The sequence below is a fragment of the Coenobita brevimanus genome, chromosome 53 (assembly GCF_032717465.1).
Source record: "Coenobita brevimanus isolate Jiangsu-jjx chromosome 53, ASM3271746v2, whole genome shotgun sequence".
Lineage (NCBI taxonomy): Eukaryota > Metazoa > Arthropoda > Malacostraca > Decapoda > Coenobitidae > Coenobita > Coenobita brevimanus.
In genome coordinates, this window is record NC_137006.1 from 38,877,817 (window position 1) to 38,897,801 (window position 19,985).

At 43.5% G+C, this 19,985-nt stretch overlaps 1 protein-coding gene across 1 annotated transcript in view; it reads left to right on the forward strand.

Moving 5' to 3' along the window:
- Nucleotides 1–19,985, forward strand: part of LOC145400662 (uncharacterized) — a 105,971-nt gene that overhangs the window by 17,821 nt on the left and 68,165 nt on the right. Inside the window, exons 3-4 of the mRNA XM_080273096.1 lie at nucleotides 7,362–7,499; nucleotides 12,750–12,858. Of these exons, the coding sequence (XP_080129222.1) occupies nucleotides 7,362–7,499; nucleotides 12,750–12,858 (247 nt within the window). The remainder of the gene's footprint in view (nucleotides 1–7,361; nucleotides 7,500–12,749; nucleotides 12,859–19,985) is intronic.

Below are 19,985 nucleotides of genomic sequence, written 5' to 3' on the forward strand. Positions count from 1 at the left end.
CCTTGGACACTACTGTTTCTAGTTTATCTAGTAATGGAGAAGTTATCACGTTGACAGCAAAGCCATAGTCGGGTCCGTGGGCAGACACACAAACACATTGTTTTTGTGGCAAAAATTGGTCCTCTTCCTCTTGTCATTCCTCATCATTACACAACCTACAGACCCGGGGATACTTTCATTTGCAAGAAGAGGAGTTGGTGAGTACAGGTAATCTATCTGTCTATTACCAGACGCCTTAATCCTGTATGGGGTGGCCACGAACAAATCGCCTCCATGTCGCCCTGTCCCCTGCCATTTCACTGCCCTGCTCCCAGCTCACACCCCCCTCTCTCATATGCCTCTCCACTCCATCCCTCCATCTCATCCTTGGCCTCCCCCTCCCTCTCCCCCCCTCCCTCTCCCCCCCTCCACCTCACTCACAGACACACTCCTCATTGGTCTCTCAATGTCCATCCTCTCCACATGCCAAACCAGTGTGTTTCTCTTAACGCTTCTTATCACATCCACACCACAATGATCCTTCACTTCCTCATTTGTCAGTCTGTCTCTCTGTGTGACTCCACATGCTTCTCTCAAATAACTCATTTCCACAGCTCTTACTCTTGACTTCTGTCCCTCCAACAAGGTCCAAGCTTCACTTCCATGCTCTCTTCCCTGCTTCTTATCACTGGTTTCAAGAACCAGCAACCTTTCTTCCTTGTACCCTTTCAAGCACTTCACCTGACACCCTCTAAACTTCCATCCCCAGTCATCACACTACCCAAGTACTTAAATGCACTCACATTTTCCATTTCTTCATCCAAGCTCAGTGTTCATTCACTGACTTCACCTTGCTCGAAGACCATAACTTTTCTCTTCCCTACATTCACCTTTAGATTCCATTTCTTACATACTCTCCCGGACTCATCCACCAAGCCTTGCAGCCCCCCTTCGTCTTCACTTAACAACATAGTATCATTTGTAAACAACAGTACAGGGAGTTTCCAAACACTGTCCTCTCTGATTAGGGCTGCTCCAACATCCACTCCCCTACTTTGTATGTCTTATAACCCCATCCATATACAGATTGAACAACCATGGAGACATGACACATCCCTATTTCAGTCTAACCTTCAAATAGAAAAATTCACTTAGTTCACTATCCACACGCACTGCAGCCTTTGCACCCTCATGCATATTCTTCACAGTATTCAACAACTTCCCATCTACTCTGTATATTCTTAATACTTTCCACAATCCTTGTGTATCATATGCTTTCTCCAAATCCATGAAGGCCGCATGCAACTTCTTTCTCTTCTCTAGAAACTTTTCCACTAAAGATCTAAGATAGAATATCTGATCTACAGAACCTCTTCCCTTCCTAAAACCTCCCAGTTCTTCTCCAATTAATTCCTTTGTTATTTCCCTAACACTGTCAATAAGTATCCTACCATATACTTTTCCTATTACACTAATTAATTTCCCAACTGCCATAGTTTCTTAGATGTTAGGTTAGAAGTACAGTAATTTCTGTATTATCGGGATGCCCACTTTCTGGACACCCCACTTACCAGACATTTGGTCCCGGGATTTAATATTCCCAAAAATCCCCCCCCCCCCCCCTCCCCCCCGGTAATTTGAACTCGGACCAGCTGTGTTTTGGTGTGTAGTTCCGCCGCCGTCCACTAGAGCACCCCTACATCCTCCACTTACCGCCCGTCTCTTGTTGTGAGTGCACGCTCGTCGTCATGGCTGCCTACATGCTCGCTTTTGTGGTGGTGCCCTACCTGCTGCAGGCTCTTCTGCAGCTCTCCTGCCTCTTGTTAGTGTGTGTGATGATGGCCCCACTGCCCGAGAAGAGGAAGAGAGTGGTTTTGACTCTAGAGAAGAAGAGGGAGATATTGGACAAGGTGGATGCAGGCTGGTCAACCTCATGCATCCTCTGTGAATTCAACCTGGCCTGATCTACTTTGTTTGATATCAAGAGATCCTGTGACAAACTCATGCAGTACATGGCTGACTTTTTGTCGAAGAACAAATGCAACGTGGAGAGGAAGATGATGTTTACTCCATGGTATGCTGAAGTCGACCGCTCCACATTGATTTGGTATCGACAACAGCGTGCTGGTGCATGGCACAGAGCTGACGGCTGCTGCTGAGAACTTCGCAAGGCTTCACAATGCCTTTGACTTCAAGGCATCCAAGGGCTGGCTCTTCAGGTTCAAGTTACGACATGGCCTTACCAACCGTAAGTCCCATGGCGAAGCTTTGGACACCAACGAGGATGGAGTAGAGTTTTGGCACAAGGTGAAGGGCTTGATCAACAGGGAGGGCCTCACTCTCGGTCAAGTCTACAACGCTGACGAAACTGGTTTATTCTATCACTCTGTGCCAACGAACACTCTAGCCGAGGAGACGGAGAAGCATGTACCTGGCCGCAAGCTCTCCAAGCAACGGATATCTGCTTTGTGTTGTGCCATTGCTAATGGCATGCTCCGGCTCAAGCCCGTTATTGTTGGCCATGCAAAGCAGCCTTGGTGTCTTCGTGGGGTGATGGATGTTCTTCCTGTTGTTTGGTACCATTCTTCGAAGGCTTGGTTCACTGCCCAGATCTTCAAAGACTGGTTGCACCTCCATTTCGTCAAGATCATCCATTACCAGACGAACACACTGGGAATCCCGCGCAACCAGGTAAAGGCCCTCCTCTTGGATAATGCACCTGCCCACCTGTGCGACAAGGACTTGTTGGCTGAGAATGGCTGCATTAGGTGCATGTTTATGCCACCTAATATGACTGCTCTCATCCAACCAGTGGACCAAGGAGTGATCGTGGCAATGAAGAGGCTGTACCGAAGGAAGTTCCTGGACGAGGTGATGGTTGTTCTCGAGGACGAAGACGAGCGCAGGGAGGGACAGGACACTTGAGGCCAGCGGACTTTGGAAAACCTTGCCACTACAACATCAAGTCTGCAGGCCAATGCATGGAAGGAAGTCCCTGTCAAGACTCTAGAAAATGGTTGGCCTCGTCTGCTTCTCGGAACTGATGTGGAGCACGATTTTCTAGGTTTCGACGTGGATGACTTCCATGCACGTCTACGTGCGCATGGCGACAATGTTGATGTGGACGAAGTGCGCGAGTGGTTGGATGACGACGAGGGCGATCCTGGATATCAGACCATGTCTGATATCAAGATCACATCTTCAGGTGCAGGTGTCAGTACCCAGTCTGAAGATTTCGATGAGGATGGCGACAGTGATGCAGACTCCTCTCAGCGTGACACTACTCCAGCCATCCCCAAGCTGAGTGCATTCTGGGAACATGTAGAGTTCATTCTCGACTACCTGGAACACCCAGACTGTGACAGGGAGATGGGGCCCTTGGGACTTGTGGAAGAAGTGCACACTTTCAGGCAGCGCATCATTAATTGCCAAAATCGTCATTCCTTGCATAAATCAACCATTGACAACTTTTTCAGACCCATGATCCCTGCTGTGCCCAGCCCTGGCTCCACACCATTGCCTCCCCAAGGCAGGCCCTTATCCTCCGAGCCACAGCCCAGCACATCAGGCACAGTGGAGTCGCCACAGGACGTGAGTTTGCGCCTCTCTTCAGAGTCGTCTGCAGTGGGTAGTCCATCACCATGTCCCAGCGATGCACCTCTAGGCCACCTGCATCAGCTACTCTCAAACTCTGACAGTGAATAAACAGCAAGAACTCGCCACTAGACCACATGAGAATTTACAGTATTGTGCAGTGAAAAAAACAGTGCACAGGGATAAGAAATGAGAATTCTGAGTGCAAAGACTTCAATGCAGAGTGCAACTCTGATTTTATTAACGTACAATGGAGTGCAAATTAGACTAGAGTGTGTAGTGTTAAGAAAATGGAATTTTGAGTGCGTAAACGTAAGTGCAGAGTGCAACACTGATTTCATTAAGGTACAGTGGAGCGCAAGTAAGACTAGAGTGCGCAGTGTTAAGAAAATGGAATTATGAGTGCAAATGACTAAGTTCAGTGCAAGACTTCATGTACAGTATACTGCAGGCTCTTCAGGTACTCCTTTTTACTGTCAGAGTCTGAGAGGAGGTGGGTTATTCATCAAGATGGCCAGGGACTTGTTGTAAGTACCCAGAATGATTCATATTGTACTGTATTTTCCAGTGTGTAAGAAACGGAATCTAAAGGTGAATGTAGGGAAGAGTAAAGTGATGGTCTTTGAGAGAGGTGAAGTTAGTGAATGTACAGCGAGGTTGGATGGTGAGGAATTGGAAAATGTGAGTACGTTTAAGTACTTGGGTAGTGTGATGAGTAAGGATGGAGGTTTGGAGGGTGAAGTACATGAAAGGGTACAGCCGGGAAGAAAGGTTGCTGGTTCTTTGAAAGCAGTGATAAGAAACAGGGAAGTGAGCATGGAAGTGAAAAAGTTACTACATGACAGTATTGTGATACCAACTCTAACGTACGGAAGTGAAACTTGGACATTGTTGGAAGGACACAAGTCAAGAGTGAGAGCAGTGGAAATGAGTTACCGTATTTAAGAGGAGCCTGTGGAGTCACGTGGAGAGACAGGCTGACGAATGAGGATATAATGGAGCGTTGTGGTGTGGATGTGGATGTGATAGGAAGCGTTATGGGGAACACACTGAGGTGGTTTGGCCATGTGGAGAGGATGGAGGGTGAAAGACTGACGAAGAGAGTGTATGTGAGTGAGGTGGAGGGGGGAAGAGGGAGGGGGAGGCCGAGGATGAGATGGAGGGATGGGGTGGAGAGGTATATGAGAGAGGGGGGTGTGAGTTGGGAGCAGGGCAGTGAAATGGCGGGGGACAGGGCGACTTGGAGGCGATTTGTTTGTGGCCACCCCAAACAGGATTGAGGCATCTGGCAATAGATAGATAGATAGATTTTCCATACATACCTCTAAAACCTCATTTCACTCTTTTATGTCCCTTATTGGTGTGAACATGGTCTTAGATGCTATGCATGTCCAGTAGGGAGGTGTTTTTCTGAGTTAGGCTAGGTTAGGGTCCATAAGTACTAGTCCAGGAGCCAGGGACTTGTTGTAAGTACCCAGAATGTTTAATATTGTATATACTCACCTCTAAAACCTCATTCTCTGGTTCCTTTGCATCTATTTCAGTCTTTTATGTCCTGTATTGGTGTGAATTGGGTCTTAAATAGGTGCTATGCATGTACAGTAGGGAGTTGTGTAGGTGTTTTTCTGAGTCAGGCTAGGTTAGGGTCCATAAATACAAGTCCAGAAGGCTGGGGCTCACTATCCGGATGGGACCACTTTCCGGACATGCCTTTGGCTCTGTTACGTCGGATAGTAGAGGGATTACTTGTAAATCTCTTTTTTACTGGGTTCAGGCTTGAGCAGATTTTAGCCCAGCGTCCACGGGTTAAAGATGCATGGAGAGAGCTTTACAGCCATTTATTGAATGAGGAATTTTACTAGGACAGGGAAGGTTTGGAGCCAGCAGATCCAGTGTTTGGCGCATGGACTTTAATTGACATTGTTATTGTGAGCGGGACAATAGGCAGGATGCAGGTGGGGAAGGTAACATGTGTGTCTGGGTTGACTGCTGAAATGTTAAAAGCCTCAGGAAATATGGGAGTGAAGTTAGTCACTGACCAGATAAATATGATTTTATATGAGTGTGTTGTCCCAGATGATTGGCTGAAGAGTGTAATTGTTTTGTGTACAAGGGGAAGGGTGATGCCCTGGAAAGAGGAAATTATAGAGGCATAAAGCTTTTTGACCAGATAATAAAGGTAAGAGAGAGAGAGTTCTGGAAGGTATGATTAGAGAAAGAGTGAATATTGATGAGTTGCAGTTTGGGTTTATGCCAGGTAGAGGGACCACTGATGCTATATTCATTGTTCGACAGCATCACAAAAAATATGTAGGAAAGAAAAAGGAACTGTGTTTTTTGTTGATTTGGAGAAGGCCTTTGACAGAGTCCCTACAGAGCTGGTGAAGTGGGCAATGAGAAAGCTTGGGATCGAGGAGTGGCTGATTGGGGTGGTTAAGGCCACGTATGTGGATGTTTGCACCCAGGTAAGGGTGAATGGAGATTTGATTGAGGAGTTTTCCTTGAATGTTGGTGTGCACCAGAGGTCAGTTTTGATCCCTATGTTTTCTATTATGGTACTTGAAACCTTCTCACATGACTTCAGAAATGGACTCCTGTGGAGATGTTGTATGCTGATGCTTTGGTGTTGGTTACAGAGAATTAAAGAGGCAGAAGAAAGATTTAGGAAGTGGAGAGATGGTATGGGGCAGAAGGGCTTAAGAGTAAATGCAGATAAAACAAAAGTGATGGTACCTAGGGCTGGTGGTGGTACTGTTAAAGAAGAGGGAGAGTGGCCATATGCGATTTGCCGCAAGAGTGTAGGAAGTAATTCCATCTTGTGCAGTGTCTGTGATAAGTGGGTGCATGAGAGATGTAGTGGTATTAGAGGTAGACTGCAAGATAATGCTGATTTCATGTGTTCAGTGTGCCAGGTAGAGCAGATGGAGAATGTCAGGTGTGAAAGGACTGAACTTGCTGGTGAGTCTCTTGAGTGTGTAGAAGAGTTTTGATATTTGGCTGAAGTGTCTTAGCTCACAAAATCACCAGGAGTTATATGATTATGGTATATGGTTACCACCCAGTGTAGTAAATGGGTTTCTGGGGGTAAGGAAAACCATTTGGTATGTTACCTAGTGCTGTCACTGAGGTGAGAGACAGAGGGTGAAAAGTTGCACTAGCTACCTTGAATGAGTGGATGATGGGTGCCCTGACCTACCACCATGTACCTACTGTATAACTGTACTGTATGCTATAAAGTATCTCAGAAAAGTCTGTATCCCTGAAAGTTGGTAAGTAAGGGAACAAGTAGGTGGGGGGCACTCACCATCCACTCACTCGATATAGTGCAGCTCTCGGGTGACTGCCCTTTCCTCTCTTCCTTCCCTCTTTCCTTCCTTCCCATTCTGTCTTTCTTTCCTTCATTCTTTCTTCTTCCTTGTGTCTAAGGGTGGCTGTACACTGAGTGACAAGTAAAATGATTTCCTGTACACCAGGAAACCATATACTACGCTGAATGGTAACCATGTAACCAGATTATGGCGCTTGGTGGTTTAGTGGGTAATTTAGGTGCTCCAATTGGATTGAGACTGGGCAGGTTCATATCCAAGGGATGATTGGTGTTTATTGCTCACGTAAGGCCATTTAGGGTTGAGTGAGGCTGGTCACTCTCATCTTAAATGTCATAACCAACTTGCCTACCCCTCCTATGCTCCTCATGAGACAACACAGGATTAGATGATGAGTGAATGAAGATTCTTGTGATATTTTTTATTAATTTTTATGTCTTTTTTTTTTTTTTTTCCCCACAGGATGAGAAGCAAAAGCAAAAAAAGGGAGGTGTAATATATTTGGGGTGCATTCCCTATGGATTCTTTGAAAATGAAATGAATGAGTACTTCTCCCAGTTTGGTGATGTGAAGAATGTTCTGCTTGCCCGTAGTAAGAAGGTGAGGTATATTGTCTTTGCATTTGAGGTCAAGATGTGTTACCATATGTATTATGGTATCAATTTGAATGTAGTAAGTAAGTCTGTCCATTTAAATGTAGTGAGAAGTTATGTCCATTCTAGTGTAGTAAGAGGATTTGATCATTTAGGTAAATCCATTTAAGTGTAGTAAGAAGGTAAGAATTTTTAGTTCAGTCCTTTTAAGTATAGTCATATTATTTCAGATGAGTAGAAAAAAATGTTTAATTTAATCTATCTATCTATCTATTGACAGATGCCTCAATCCCTTTTGGGGTGGCCATAAACAAATCACCTCCACGTCGTCCCCGCCATTTCACTGCCCTGCTCCCAACTCACACCCCCCTCTCTCATATACCTCTCCACCCCATCCCTCCATCTCATCCTCGGCCTCCCCCTCCCTCTTCCCCCCTCCACCTCACACACACACACTCTCTTCGTCAGTCTTTCACCCTCCATCCCCTCCACATGGCCAAACCACCTCAGTGTGCCTCATAACACTTCCTATCACATCCACATCCACACCACAATGCTCCTTTATATCCTCATTTGTCAGCCTGTCTCTCCATGTGACTCCACAGGCTCCTCTTAAATAACTCATTTCCACTGCTCTCGCTCTTGACTTGTGTCCTTCCAACAATGTCCAAGCTTCACTTCCATATGTTAGAGTTGGTATCACAATACTGTCATGTCGTAACTTTTTCACTTCCATGCTCACTTCCCTGTTTCTTATCACTGCTTTCAAAGAACCAGCAACCTTTCTTCCCTGCCGAACCCTTTCAAGTACTTCACCCTCCAAACCTCCATCCTTACTCATCACACTACCCAAGTACTTAAACGTACTCACATTTTCCAATTCCTCACCATCTAACCTCATAGTACATTCACTTACTTCACCTCTCTCAAAGACCATCACTTTACTCTTCCCTACATTCACCTTTAGATTCCGTTTCTTGCACACTCTCCCAAACTCATCCACCAAGCCATGCAGCTCCCCTTCGTCTTCACTCAACAACACAGTATCATCTGCAAACAACAGTACAGGGAATTTCCAAACACTATCCTCTCTCACCAGGGCCACTCCAACATCCACTACCCTACCTTGTGCCTTTTTTATTACCCCATCCATGAACAGATTGAACAACCATGAAGACATGACACATCCCTGTTTCAACCCAACCTCCAAAGAGAAAAATTCACTTAGTTCACCATCCACATGCACTGCAGCCTTAGCACCATCATACATACTCTTCACAGCATTCAACAACTTTCCATCTACTCCATATATTCTTAATACTTTCCACAATCCTTGTCTATCCACTCTGTCATTTAATCCCTGACATTATTACAGGTGGCTTTACATCGAGTGACAAGCCAAATGGTTTCCTGTAAGCCAAGAAACCATTTACAACGCTGGGTGGTAACCATATGACCAAACCATACGTGCTCCTTAAGTGTCAAGTGGGTTGGTGGAGGGTTAGTGCCCCTCCCTGTAAAACAAATAATTCAGAGTCAAATGGCCACCCCTTACGGGATTATGGCATCTGGCAATAGATAGATAGATAGACATTGGGTTTCTATATTTTGCAGCTTGCTTCAGTCATCTACATGACTGTTCCTATACCTAAACAACATGCAACTTGGTCCTCCATTTCTTTCAGCATTCTTTACCTCTGCCAAGGAGGTTATGTTTTACCCTGCATTGCTTTGTTTGTGTGTTTGTTAGCAGGATTACCCAAAAATTTGTGAATGGATTTTGATGAAATTTTATGAAAGGGTGGGCCATGGGCCAAGGAAGAAAATATTAAATTTTGGGCCAGATCTGGATCAGAAGTATCCTGGACAGTACTGTATTTCCAAAGTTCTCGATCAATTTCAATGAAATTTTGTGGAAAGGTGGACCATGGACCAAGAAAGAGTTTATTAAACTTTGGGGGGCAGATCTGGATGCGGATCCCATATCCACGGATCCGGATCCGGTATTACTAAAAAAGTTATGAACAGTTTTTGATGAAATTTTGTGGAAGGGTGGGCCGTGAGCCAAGGAAATAATTATTAAATTTTGGGGTAGATCCAGATCCGGAGTATCCTGCACAATATCTCCAGAAGTTCCCAGTGAACGTCCGTGAAATTTTGTGGGAAGGTGGAAGTATGCACTCTCTGAGCACTTTCTGTTATCATTATTACCATTATTATTATTATTATTATTATTATTAGCCACTCTTATCTTATACAGTACCCTCGCGTCCAACATGGTAATATTGTCATGCATGGGTCACGTGTTGGACCAAAAACGTGTTGGACTAACAATAGAGCTTATGGGGGAAAATTAATTATGTCAGCAACCCTAGGAAAAGTCACCCTAAATACCTACCATATACCTATACATATATTGGTACTATTGTAATTATAATAAATGGTACTGTACTATGAATGATAACTGACCTTTTAGGATAGTGTTGCTGGGCTTGCTGGGAATGGAAGGTGGTATCCAAGGCTGTAGGTAGTCCTACTGGGTCCCCGGAGGATGGCTGCTGGCGTCACTAGCGGGTAATAGCTGTTGCTCCTCCTCAACCTCCCTCATAAATCCTTCGAAATCACACTCAGAATCACTATCTTCGTCCACAGCCATGGAAGGTCCTGCTTCTGCCTGTCCTAGCACTCTGTAATCCTCGGCAAAGGGCATACTTCTCACACTGTTGCTGGAGCCCCGTCTCGTGACTGTGGAAATGATCGCTGTCGCTGACTCGGTAGAGAATAAGGAGAAGCAACTTTGTTTATAAACTGGTACACACGCTGATGAGAAGGGTTTCAAAACGATTGATATTTATTCTAAAATATTAATATGTATTCAGTGTCAGGCTAAATGTTCAATGCTGTAGTACGATACATTCTCTGTCGAGTCGCCTGGGTTTTGGTCACACTGTTTTGCCAGTCGTATCCTCGGCAGGAATCCATCCAGATGAATTCCAAATGCCCGTGGTATCGTCGGCAATTTTACCACGTTACCGTTCCAATTTACCATCGTATCCTCGGCAAACCTGGTATGAAGTGCTGTGTGATAGCCTTCGGCTGCCAGGATCTTGTCTTGGTTTTTTATTATGGTCCTCACGTTGGCTTCATTCATGTCGTAGGCCTTGGCAATGTCAACTTTCCCCTTCCTTCTTCCTCTCGATGCTTTCTAGCTTGGTGGCCTGAGGGAGGTGCCGACACTTCTTGGGGTTCTCAGAAGGCTTCCTAGGCATCGTGAGCAGGGTAAAATGCAGTAACGAGGGCAGAAAATGCAGCAACAAAAAAGCACCTTCCAATGTGAATTATGCGACTGAGTGGCACTGTGGCAGGAGAAATTTAAACAAAACATCATGTGACAGCAGAAGCGTTTTCAATTGGGTGGCATCACGATCACGTCACGATAGAGGGTGGGGAAGGCTACTTGATCAGAAGTTTTCATTGGCTATCATCATCATGGGAATGTCCAGTATGACCGTGTTGGACCAGGGGTGATCGTGCTTGAGGTGAACTCTGCGGATTTCGCCCACTTCTCGGAGCTCTGTGCGTGTTATGGTAACACACTCGTGTTGCAGTAATTAAATTGTACTAAATAATACTACAGTAATTATTTGCTCTCCGTGCTGGACGTGAATCGTGCTGGACTAACGCGTGTTGGACGCGAGGGTACTGTATGTCAGGACCAACTTGCCTAGCCCTGGGCTCCTACGCTCCTCATGGGGCAACGTAGGATTGGATGATGGATGGATGGATTATTATTACCTTTGCCAAGGAGCTTATGTTTTTGGAGGCATTGGTTTGTTTTTTTGTGTGTCTGTCTGTTAGCAGGATTACTCCAAAATTTGGGAACAGATTTTGATGAAATTTTGTGTAGAAGGGTGGGCCATGGGCCAAGGAAGAAATTAAATTTTGGGGACTGATCCGGATCCAAATCCTGGGTATCCCATACAATATCACCAAATGTTCCCAGTGAAATTTTAATGTTCTCAGTGAAATTTTGTGGAACGGTAGACCAAGAAAGAATTGATTAAATTTGGGGGCAGATCCAGATCTGGATCCAGATCTTATATCCACATATCTGTTAGCAGGATTACTCAAAAAGTCATGAACGGATTTTGATGAAATTTTGTGGAAGGGTTGGCCATGGGACAAGGAGAAAATTATTTACATTTTGGGACGGATCCAGATCCAGATCCGGAGTATCCTGCACAGTATCTCGAAAAGTTCTCAGTGAATTTCAATGAAATTTTGAATATTTTGTGGAAAGATGGGCCATGGACCAAGAAAGAATTGATTACAATTTGGGGCGGAAGAAGACCTTCGTCGTCTTCATCTGTCCATCCGTCATCCAGTCCTACATTGCTTCATGAGGAGCGTAGGAGCCCGGGGCTAGGCAGTTGGTCCAGACATTTAAGATGAGAGTGACCAGCCTCACTCATCCCTGAGTGGCATTACATGAGCCGTCAACCCCAACCACTCCTTGGATATAAACCTTCACTGGCTCAATCCGATTGGAGTGCAATAATTACCCACTAAACCACCAGGTGCCAAAATTTGGTTATATGGTTACTACCCAGCATAGTAAATGGTTTCCTGGTGTACAGGAAACCATTTGGCTTGTCACTAAGTGTAGTCACCCACAGGCAGAAGGAAGAGGAAAGACTGAAGGAAAGAATGACAGAAGAGGGAGTGTAAAGTTACCCGTAGGCAGAAGGACAAGGAAAGAATGAAGGAAAGGAAGACAGAAGAGAATGGAAGGAAAGAAAGATGGAGGAGAGGAAAGGGCAGACACCCAACAGTAGCACTACATCGATTCTTCATTTATTTTATTTTATGGATATCTGTTGTTTATGCATTGCTTTTGTAGTGTCTAGCATTACATTGGATATTCCCATGTGTGTTTTGATGTCTGAATAACTGAAAGACTGAAGATCACTGCCACAATTAGGAGGGGTACTGTACATATAGGTACGGTAATGCTCCATATGTGGACATCATCCGTATCCGAACATACCGATGGCTCTATTACCATGGATAATTGAGGGATCACTTTATAGTAGAAAGTGCATGTTGTGGTGAAGCCTTTTATATCAGATTTATGCTGATAGAACACCAGAAGCTCTAACCGTTGCTTGCCCAACAGGGGCATAATATATGATTGGGAACATTTTTTATTGGGTACATAAATTGGTTTGTAATGATTATTTTTATCATTATCCCACAGACTGGACGCAGCTGCGGCTATGGTTTTGTGGAGTTTTATTTTAGGGAGGTGGCTGCCATAGTGGCCAAGACAATGGATGGATACCTTACATTTGGCAAGATTATGAAATGTAAGTCTCTCTCTCTCTCTCTCTCTCACACACACACACACACACGCACACACACACACACACACACATATGTAGTTTATGATTGTTTTGGGGTGTCATGTTGAATCAGCTAATATTTTTGCTTTTGCTCTAAATAAACACACACACACACACACACACACACACACACACACAGTACCAAGAGGAAACTACTCATCATGGAAAGAAGTGACTAGTGGAGTACCACAGGGTTCAGTGCTGGCACCAATCATGTTTTTAGTGTATTTAAATGATGTATACACTAACACTGGAAATGAGAGCTATCTGAATATGTTTGCAGATGATGCAAAAATACAAAGGAGAATTACTAACACAGACTCTTGTAAAGAGCTACAAGAAGAATTAAATAAACTTCATGAATGGAGTAATACGTGGCAAATGGAATTCAATGTGGACAAGTGTCATGTAATCAAGTTTGGTAAAAGTGGAAAAAGACCTGATTGGGATTATAAGTTAGGAAATAAAACCCTATACACATCAGAAAGAGAGAAGGACCTACTAAGGATTTCAGGGGCAGTGTCCAACTGTTTTTTTTAAATAACGTCTCAACAAAGCGTCGGACAAGGATTTAACTTTGGCAGTGCATGTTTGAGACCCCGACCTAATTTGTAAAATTATGCTTTTGTACCAAATGTGTATGATTAAGGCATTTATAAGAGTAAATGTAGGGTAAACTTAGCTAAAATCGTCAGAGGCATGTAGCGAGGCTAGCTTCGGTCACGATACAAGCCCCGCCCACAATTCGGAACGTGACGTCGGTGTGACGTAGTAGTAATCACCGACGCAAGTGGCAGTTCTGTCTTTATGTAAGCTGCTTCAGATTCAATGCCTCAGGGTTACTCATATTTCTGAGCTGCGGCTGATTTTTAGAGTGACTGTACATCCCTCCAGACTCCCTATTAGTACATAGTATATGCATCGCCCTCTTACACATATTGTGACGTCAATATGACTTATTCACTTCTGAAGGGTAGTAATCACTGCCTGAGCCGGCACCGCTGGGCGAGGTGATGTGGCGGCCGCCGACAGGCGAGACATTACCAAACCGATACTTCAGCAATGGCGAGCATAGATAGATTTCGCAAACATTCTTCTCATATAAGGACCATACTGAATGTATAGTAGGGGTGAAATATTACTTCGGTGTGTGTGTGTGTGTGTGTGTGTGTGAGAGAGAGAGAGAGAGAGTACAGTATGTGGGGGGGGGGGTTAGAAAGATAGAAATGCCACTTGCGTCGGTGATTACTATTACGTCACACCGACGTCACGTTCCGAATTGTGGGCGGGGCTTGTATCGTGACCGAAGCTAGCCTCGCTACATGCCTCTGACGATTTTAGCTAAGTTTACCCTACATTTACTCTTATAAATGCCTTAATCATACACATTTGGTACAAAAGCATAATTTTACAAATTAGGTCGGGGTCTCAAACATGCACTGCCAAAGTTAAATCCTTGTCCGACGCTTTGTTGAGACGTTATTTAAAAAAAACAGTTGGACACTGCCCCTGAAATCCTTAGTAGGTGTGATTATCAATAATGGACCATCTCTGGCTGACCACATTAGCGAGAAGGTACGGAACATGTATACACTGCTTGCAAATATGAGAATAGCATTCACATACATAAATGAAGACATGCTAAGAAGGATAATAACATCATTCATTAGACCAACCCTGGAATATGCATCAGTAGTCTGGAGTCCTCATCTCAAAAAACACTTAGACAAGATTGAAAAAGTTCAAAGGGCCGCTACAAGATGGATACCAAGCTTAAGGGACCTAAGCTATGAAGAAAGACTAAATAAACTGAATCTACCAACACTACTGGAGAGAAGGAAAAGAGGTGACATGATAATGCTATATAAGTGCAAATCAGGGAAGGAGAAAATAGACATAAATGATTACCGTAATTCGCGGCATATAAGACGCACTTTTTTGTCTCAAAGTTACCTTTAAATATCCCCATGCGTCCTGCACGTTAGACTAAGGCAGGTTAGTTAGGCTTCACTGAGAAGAAACTCTTATAAAGATGATCATCTCAATGCTTAGCAACCACAGGTGTTTTCTACAGTATGCAGACTTTATTTTATTTTTAAAAATAATATACACTAGTGTGTGTATGCAGCAGATTTAAGAAACACCCGAGATCAGAAACACATAAAACTTTCGCGGGTTTGTTTACAGCTCAACTGGCTAACATCGTGAAGATATTTAGCGGTTTAGCAATTTAACAGTTTAGCATCCGCACTATTCCAGCAAGCTAACGTACATGATCACTGGTGAACTGTCTGCTAACCTTCTGAAAGGCAATCATGACCACTTTGCTTGCCATCCATTCACTAACTAGCAAAGCAATCATGCTGGAGAGATGCTGGCTAGTGAAACTGCCAAGTCATCAAAACAGACTTTCGTCACGTATGGAAATTCAGTAACCCTAATTAGGTCAGTTACTTTTGTGATATTTTGTGAGTGTATATATGCAGCAGATATTAAAACATGCAAGTTCAAGAACACAAAGCATTCACGGGATTGTTTTCAGCTCAACTGGCCAGTACCGTCAAGGGGTTTAGCAATTTAGCAACTTAGCAGTTTAGTGTCTAGCGTACACCCTACTCTAGCAAGCTAACGAAGTTACAGCTTCACTTTTTCAGCTAAGTGAAGTACTTTAGCAATGTCTATGCAACTCAGGGCACACCCAATTACAGTATTTTGTTATGAAAATAGGATAAAATTCACTGAGTAGCATAACTGATGCAATATCTGAAATAGCAGTGCCTGACGGGCATTCATATCAGCGTCCGCCATTTCTGCTGTATTCTTAGCAGACGAAGCGATCAGAATGATTGACAACGTTCACTCTCTGCATCTCTGCTGCCTAAGCAAAGCTCTCATGATCGGCAATGGGGATCATTTAGGCCGTAACGTCCAAATTTGTTAGGTTAGGTTGTAAAATCGTTTGCCATTTTGGACGTTACGGCCTTTGACAGAATCCTAAGGTGTAGGTGTGAGAGTTTGGTGTGGGTGTAGTTAAGGAAGTAGAAGTGGGAAGAGTCAGGCTAGGGAACTGATAATCCGCTTATTATAATCCCTTCAGCCCAGCAATGTATTTTATAGGGTAGTTTATTCATGCTCGCCATATGATTTTATTCAGTTCAGGAAACGTACTGAGGAGGTTAATGTGGGCTGTATCAAATGCCCCAAGTCTGAATATCGCCTGTGCTCAGTTAAAACGATTGCCAAGTTAAAATCGTATGAAGTGTGGTATAAGCAATTCAATGGATGGTACTGAGGACCATTTACTGTATGAAAGTGACAGTGAAACAGTGATGATGACTGAGGTGATGACTTCCAGTGATGCTTCAGGACTCGGGGAAGTAGTGATGAATTCTCAGGATTTGAAGGCAGTGAAATTTTCACCATGTCAGTAATATGAAGTGAATATAGGTTTTAGGTGATCATGACAGATGCAACCATGGAAAATTTAGGATCAATGGTGCTGTACACCTTTAGTCTTGCACTGACGATGTTTGGATGAATAAATTGTTTGAGATGTTTCATGTCCTTAAGTGATGATATTTATATTGAACAACCAAATACATTTTGATGTTTTTGGCATATAATAAAGCCACTGGGTACTCCAAAACGGACTGATGTAAATGTTTCAGAGGTGAGCGAATGTTGCATGTGGTGTGTACATGTGTGCGTGTGTGTGTGTGTACCATAGCGACTAGGAGGCAGCAGTGTCAAGACCAAAAATGGATGTTTTCACAGTACTCGAATGTTTTGAGATGGATGTCAGTTTTTAGCAAATTCTGGTAAGAGAAATATGCATTTTTAATTGTTGATGCTGCAAGGAAAACAGCTGACGAGAAGAGGGTTGAGCCAGTTGTCTAGCGCTTGGGATGCAGCAGTGTTGCTAAGAGATAGTTTCACCATTCTCGACATGTTTTGAGATGAATGTCTGTTTTTAGTAAATTGTGATCAGTGAAGAACGTATTTTTAACTGTTGATGCTGCAAGGGAAACATCGCTGACAGTGAGGAAGTGATACTGAGAGGAAGGGGTAGAGACTGCTGTCTAGCGACTGGGAGGCAGCAGTGTTACTAAGGTGTAACAATGGATGTTTTCACCATAGTATGTTTTGAAATGAATGTTTATAGTAAATTATGATCAGTGAAGCATACATTTTTATTTGTTGATGCTGCAAGGCAAACATAGCTGACAGTGAAGGAGTGATACTGAGAGAAGAGAGTAAAAACAGCTGTCTATCCTGTTCCCAAGCAGCCTTGCTATATTGAACTTCGGTTGTAAAACATTGTAATTTGTGTATTTACAAGTGCTACCTTTTTATATTATTTGTGGAGGTAATTACAGGTTAGTTAGAGTGCATGATTAATGATGGTAGTCGTCTGATATTGTGCTTGAGTCAAGGCAATGTGAGGGAAATTCAAGTAACAGGTGTGGAATATGACGGGGTTCTTTTAGGATAAATGAACTGATGTGAACATTCATTGTACTTTATGTTTTTCGTCAGTGAATGAAAAGAATAGAGTTTATTGACTTCATTTGTGGTTTTAAATTCATAAAATATTAAAAACAGTGTTTAGATCAGTTTACTGATACATTTTTATCAACAAAGTTGAGATGGCCTCGTGGTTTGAAGTCACGTTTTGTTAAGATGGGTTTTGTGTTCTCTTTTCCTGTATCATTCTTTGTACATAAAAGAAGAAACTAAAGGATGATGAGCAGTACTGAATAGATTCTGAAAGGTGAGTGTTGTATCTAAGTGATAGTGGCTCATATCAGTCACGTTTGTCAAGAAGGGCATTTGTTTTCTTTTCCTGTACCATTCTTTGTATATAAAAAAAGAAACCAAAGGCTGATGATCAGTAATGAATAGATTCTGAAAGGTGAGTGTGTATCTGTGTGGTAATGGCTCTTATCAAGAAACCTTACTGCAGTCTTGGTTGGGGCAAACTTTTTTTTCACAGAACTGCCCTGCCAGAATTAGGGTGCGTCTTTCACAATGCTGCGTCTTACATGCCGCGAAATACGGTACTTAACATAAGGAGAAGCATCAGCAAGAGGACACTGCAAAAAACTGCATAAGAAGAGAGGTGATAAAGACGTAAGGAAATTCAGTTTCCCAAACAGAGCAATTGATCAGTGGAATGCACTACCGAATGAAATAGTGTGTGCCAAAACAATTCACAAATTTAAGGATATGTACAATAAATATGGTTTAAGACACGGGACAGTACGAGCTTGACTCATTCCTGTAAAGATACAATTAGGTAAGAACACACACACACACACACACACATACACACACCTACAAGGGGAAAGGTGTACAGTGAGAAGAGTGATGGCCTGGGAAGATGAAATTATAGATGCATAAAGCTTTTGGACCAGATAATGAAGGTAATGTAGAGAGTTCTGAAAGGTATGATTAGAGAAAGAGTGAATATTGATGAGATGCAATTTGGGTTTATGCTAGGCTAAAGGACCATTGATGCCCTATTCATTGTTGACAGCTTCGGGCAAAATATATAGGAAGGAAAAGAGAACTTTACTTTGTTTTTGTTGATTTGGAGAAGGCCTTTGACAGAGTCCCTAAAGAAGTGGTGAAGTGGGCAGTGAGAAAACTTGAGATCGAGGAGTGGCTGGTTAGGGTGGTTATGGCCATGTGTGTGGGTACATGCACCCAGGTAAGAATGAGCGGAGATTTGAGTTGGGAGTTTTCCGTGAATGTTGGTGTGCATCAGGGGTCAGTCTTGAGGCCTCTGTTTATTATGGTACTTGAAGCCCTCTCATGTGACTTCAGAAATGGACTCCTGTGGGAGATGTCATATGCCGATGATTTGGTGTTGATTGCAGAGAATGAAAGGAAGGCAGAGGAAAGATTTAGGAAATGTAGAGATGGTATGGGGCACAAAGGCTTAAGAGTAAATGCAGATGAAACAAAAGTGATGGTATCTAGGGATGGGGGTGGTCCTGTCAAAGAAGAGGGGGAGTGACCATGTGCGATTTGCCACAAAGGCGTGGGAAGAAATTCCTTCTTGTGCAGTGTTTATGATAAGTGGATGCATATGAGATGTAGTGGTATTAGAGGTAGACTGCGAAATAATGCTGCTATCATGTGTGCAGTCTGTCGGGGAGTGCATGTGGAGCTTGCCAGGTGTGAAAGGATTGAACTTGCTGGTGAGTCTCTTGAGTGTGGAAGAGTATTGTTATTTGGGAGACATTTTATGTGGTGGAGGTGGGGCTGGAGCTAGCTCTGTGGCTAGAGTGAGGAGTGGTTGGAAGAAGTTCGGGGAGCTGTTACCTCTCCTGACATTGAGAGCGCTCTGCCTCCATGGTAAGGGATCTTTGTATGCCTCGTATGTTAGGAGAGTAATGCTGTATGGTAGTGAGACCTGGGCGGCAAAGGAAGAGGATATTTGCCAGCTCAAACATACAGAAATAGCGATGATTAGGTGGATGTGCTTTGCGTCCCTGAATGTGAGGCCTTGGGGGGCTAGGTTTACAATGGAAGAATTTAGAGGTAGGATGGGACTAGAGTGTATTGGTGTTGTGATGAGGAGAGGTACATTGAGATAGTTTGGGCATGTGGAGGGGATGGGGGATGATTGGGTCCAGAAAGTGAGGAGTATTAATGTTAGGGGTAGGATAGAGAGAGGTAGACCAAAAAAGACCTGGGATGGAGTCACTGAGTGTGACCTGAGGGATAAAGGATTGAAGAGGAACGTTGCCAGAGGTCGAGCAGCATGGAGGGCTGCCATTAGGTGACCAAGGCCGATGCATGAAAGCATGTTGGAGCCTTCAAAAACGAAATGAGAACCACACACACGCACACACTGATGATTTTTTTTTTTTTTTTGTCCAGCATGGTCTTCCTGTTACTATTTGTACCTGAACAGTATCATGTGGTAATGGCAAGAATAGACCTTAAACCACATCACTGGATTATAAAGATTAAACTTAGCCTCTTGACAGCCTTGGAAGCATTTGCATTGCTGTCCATGTTGCCGCAGATATTTGGTCCGCCGACATACATCACTGGCTGTTATGGAAGCCACACAGTTCCAC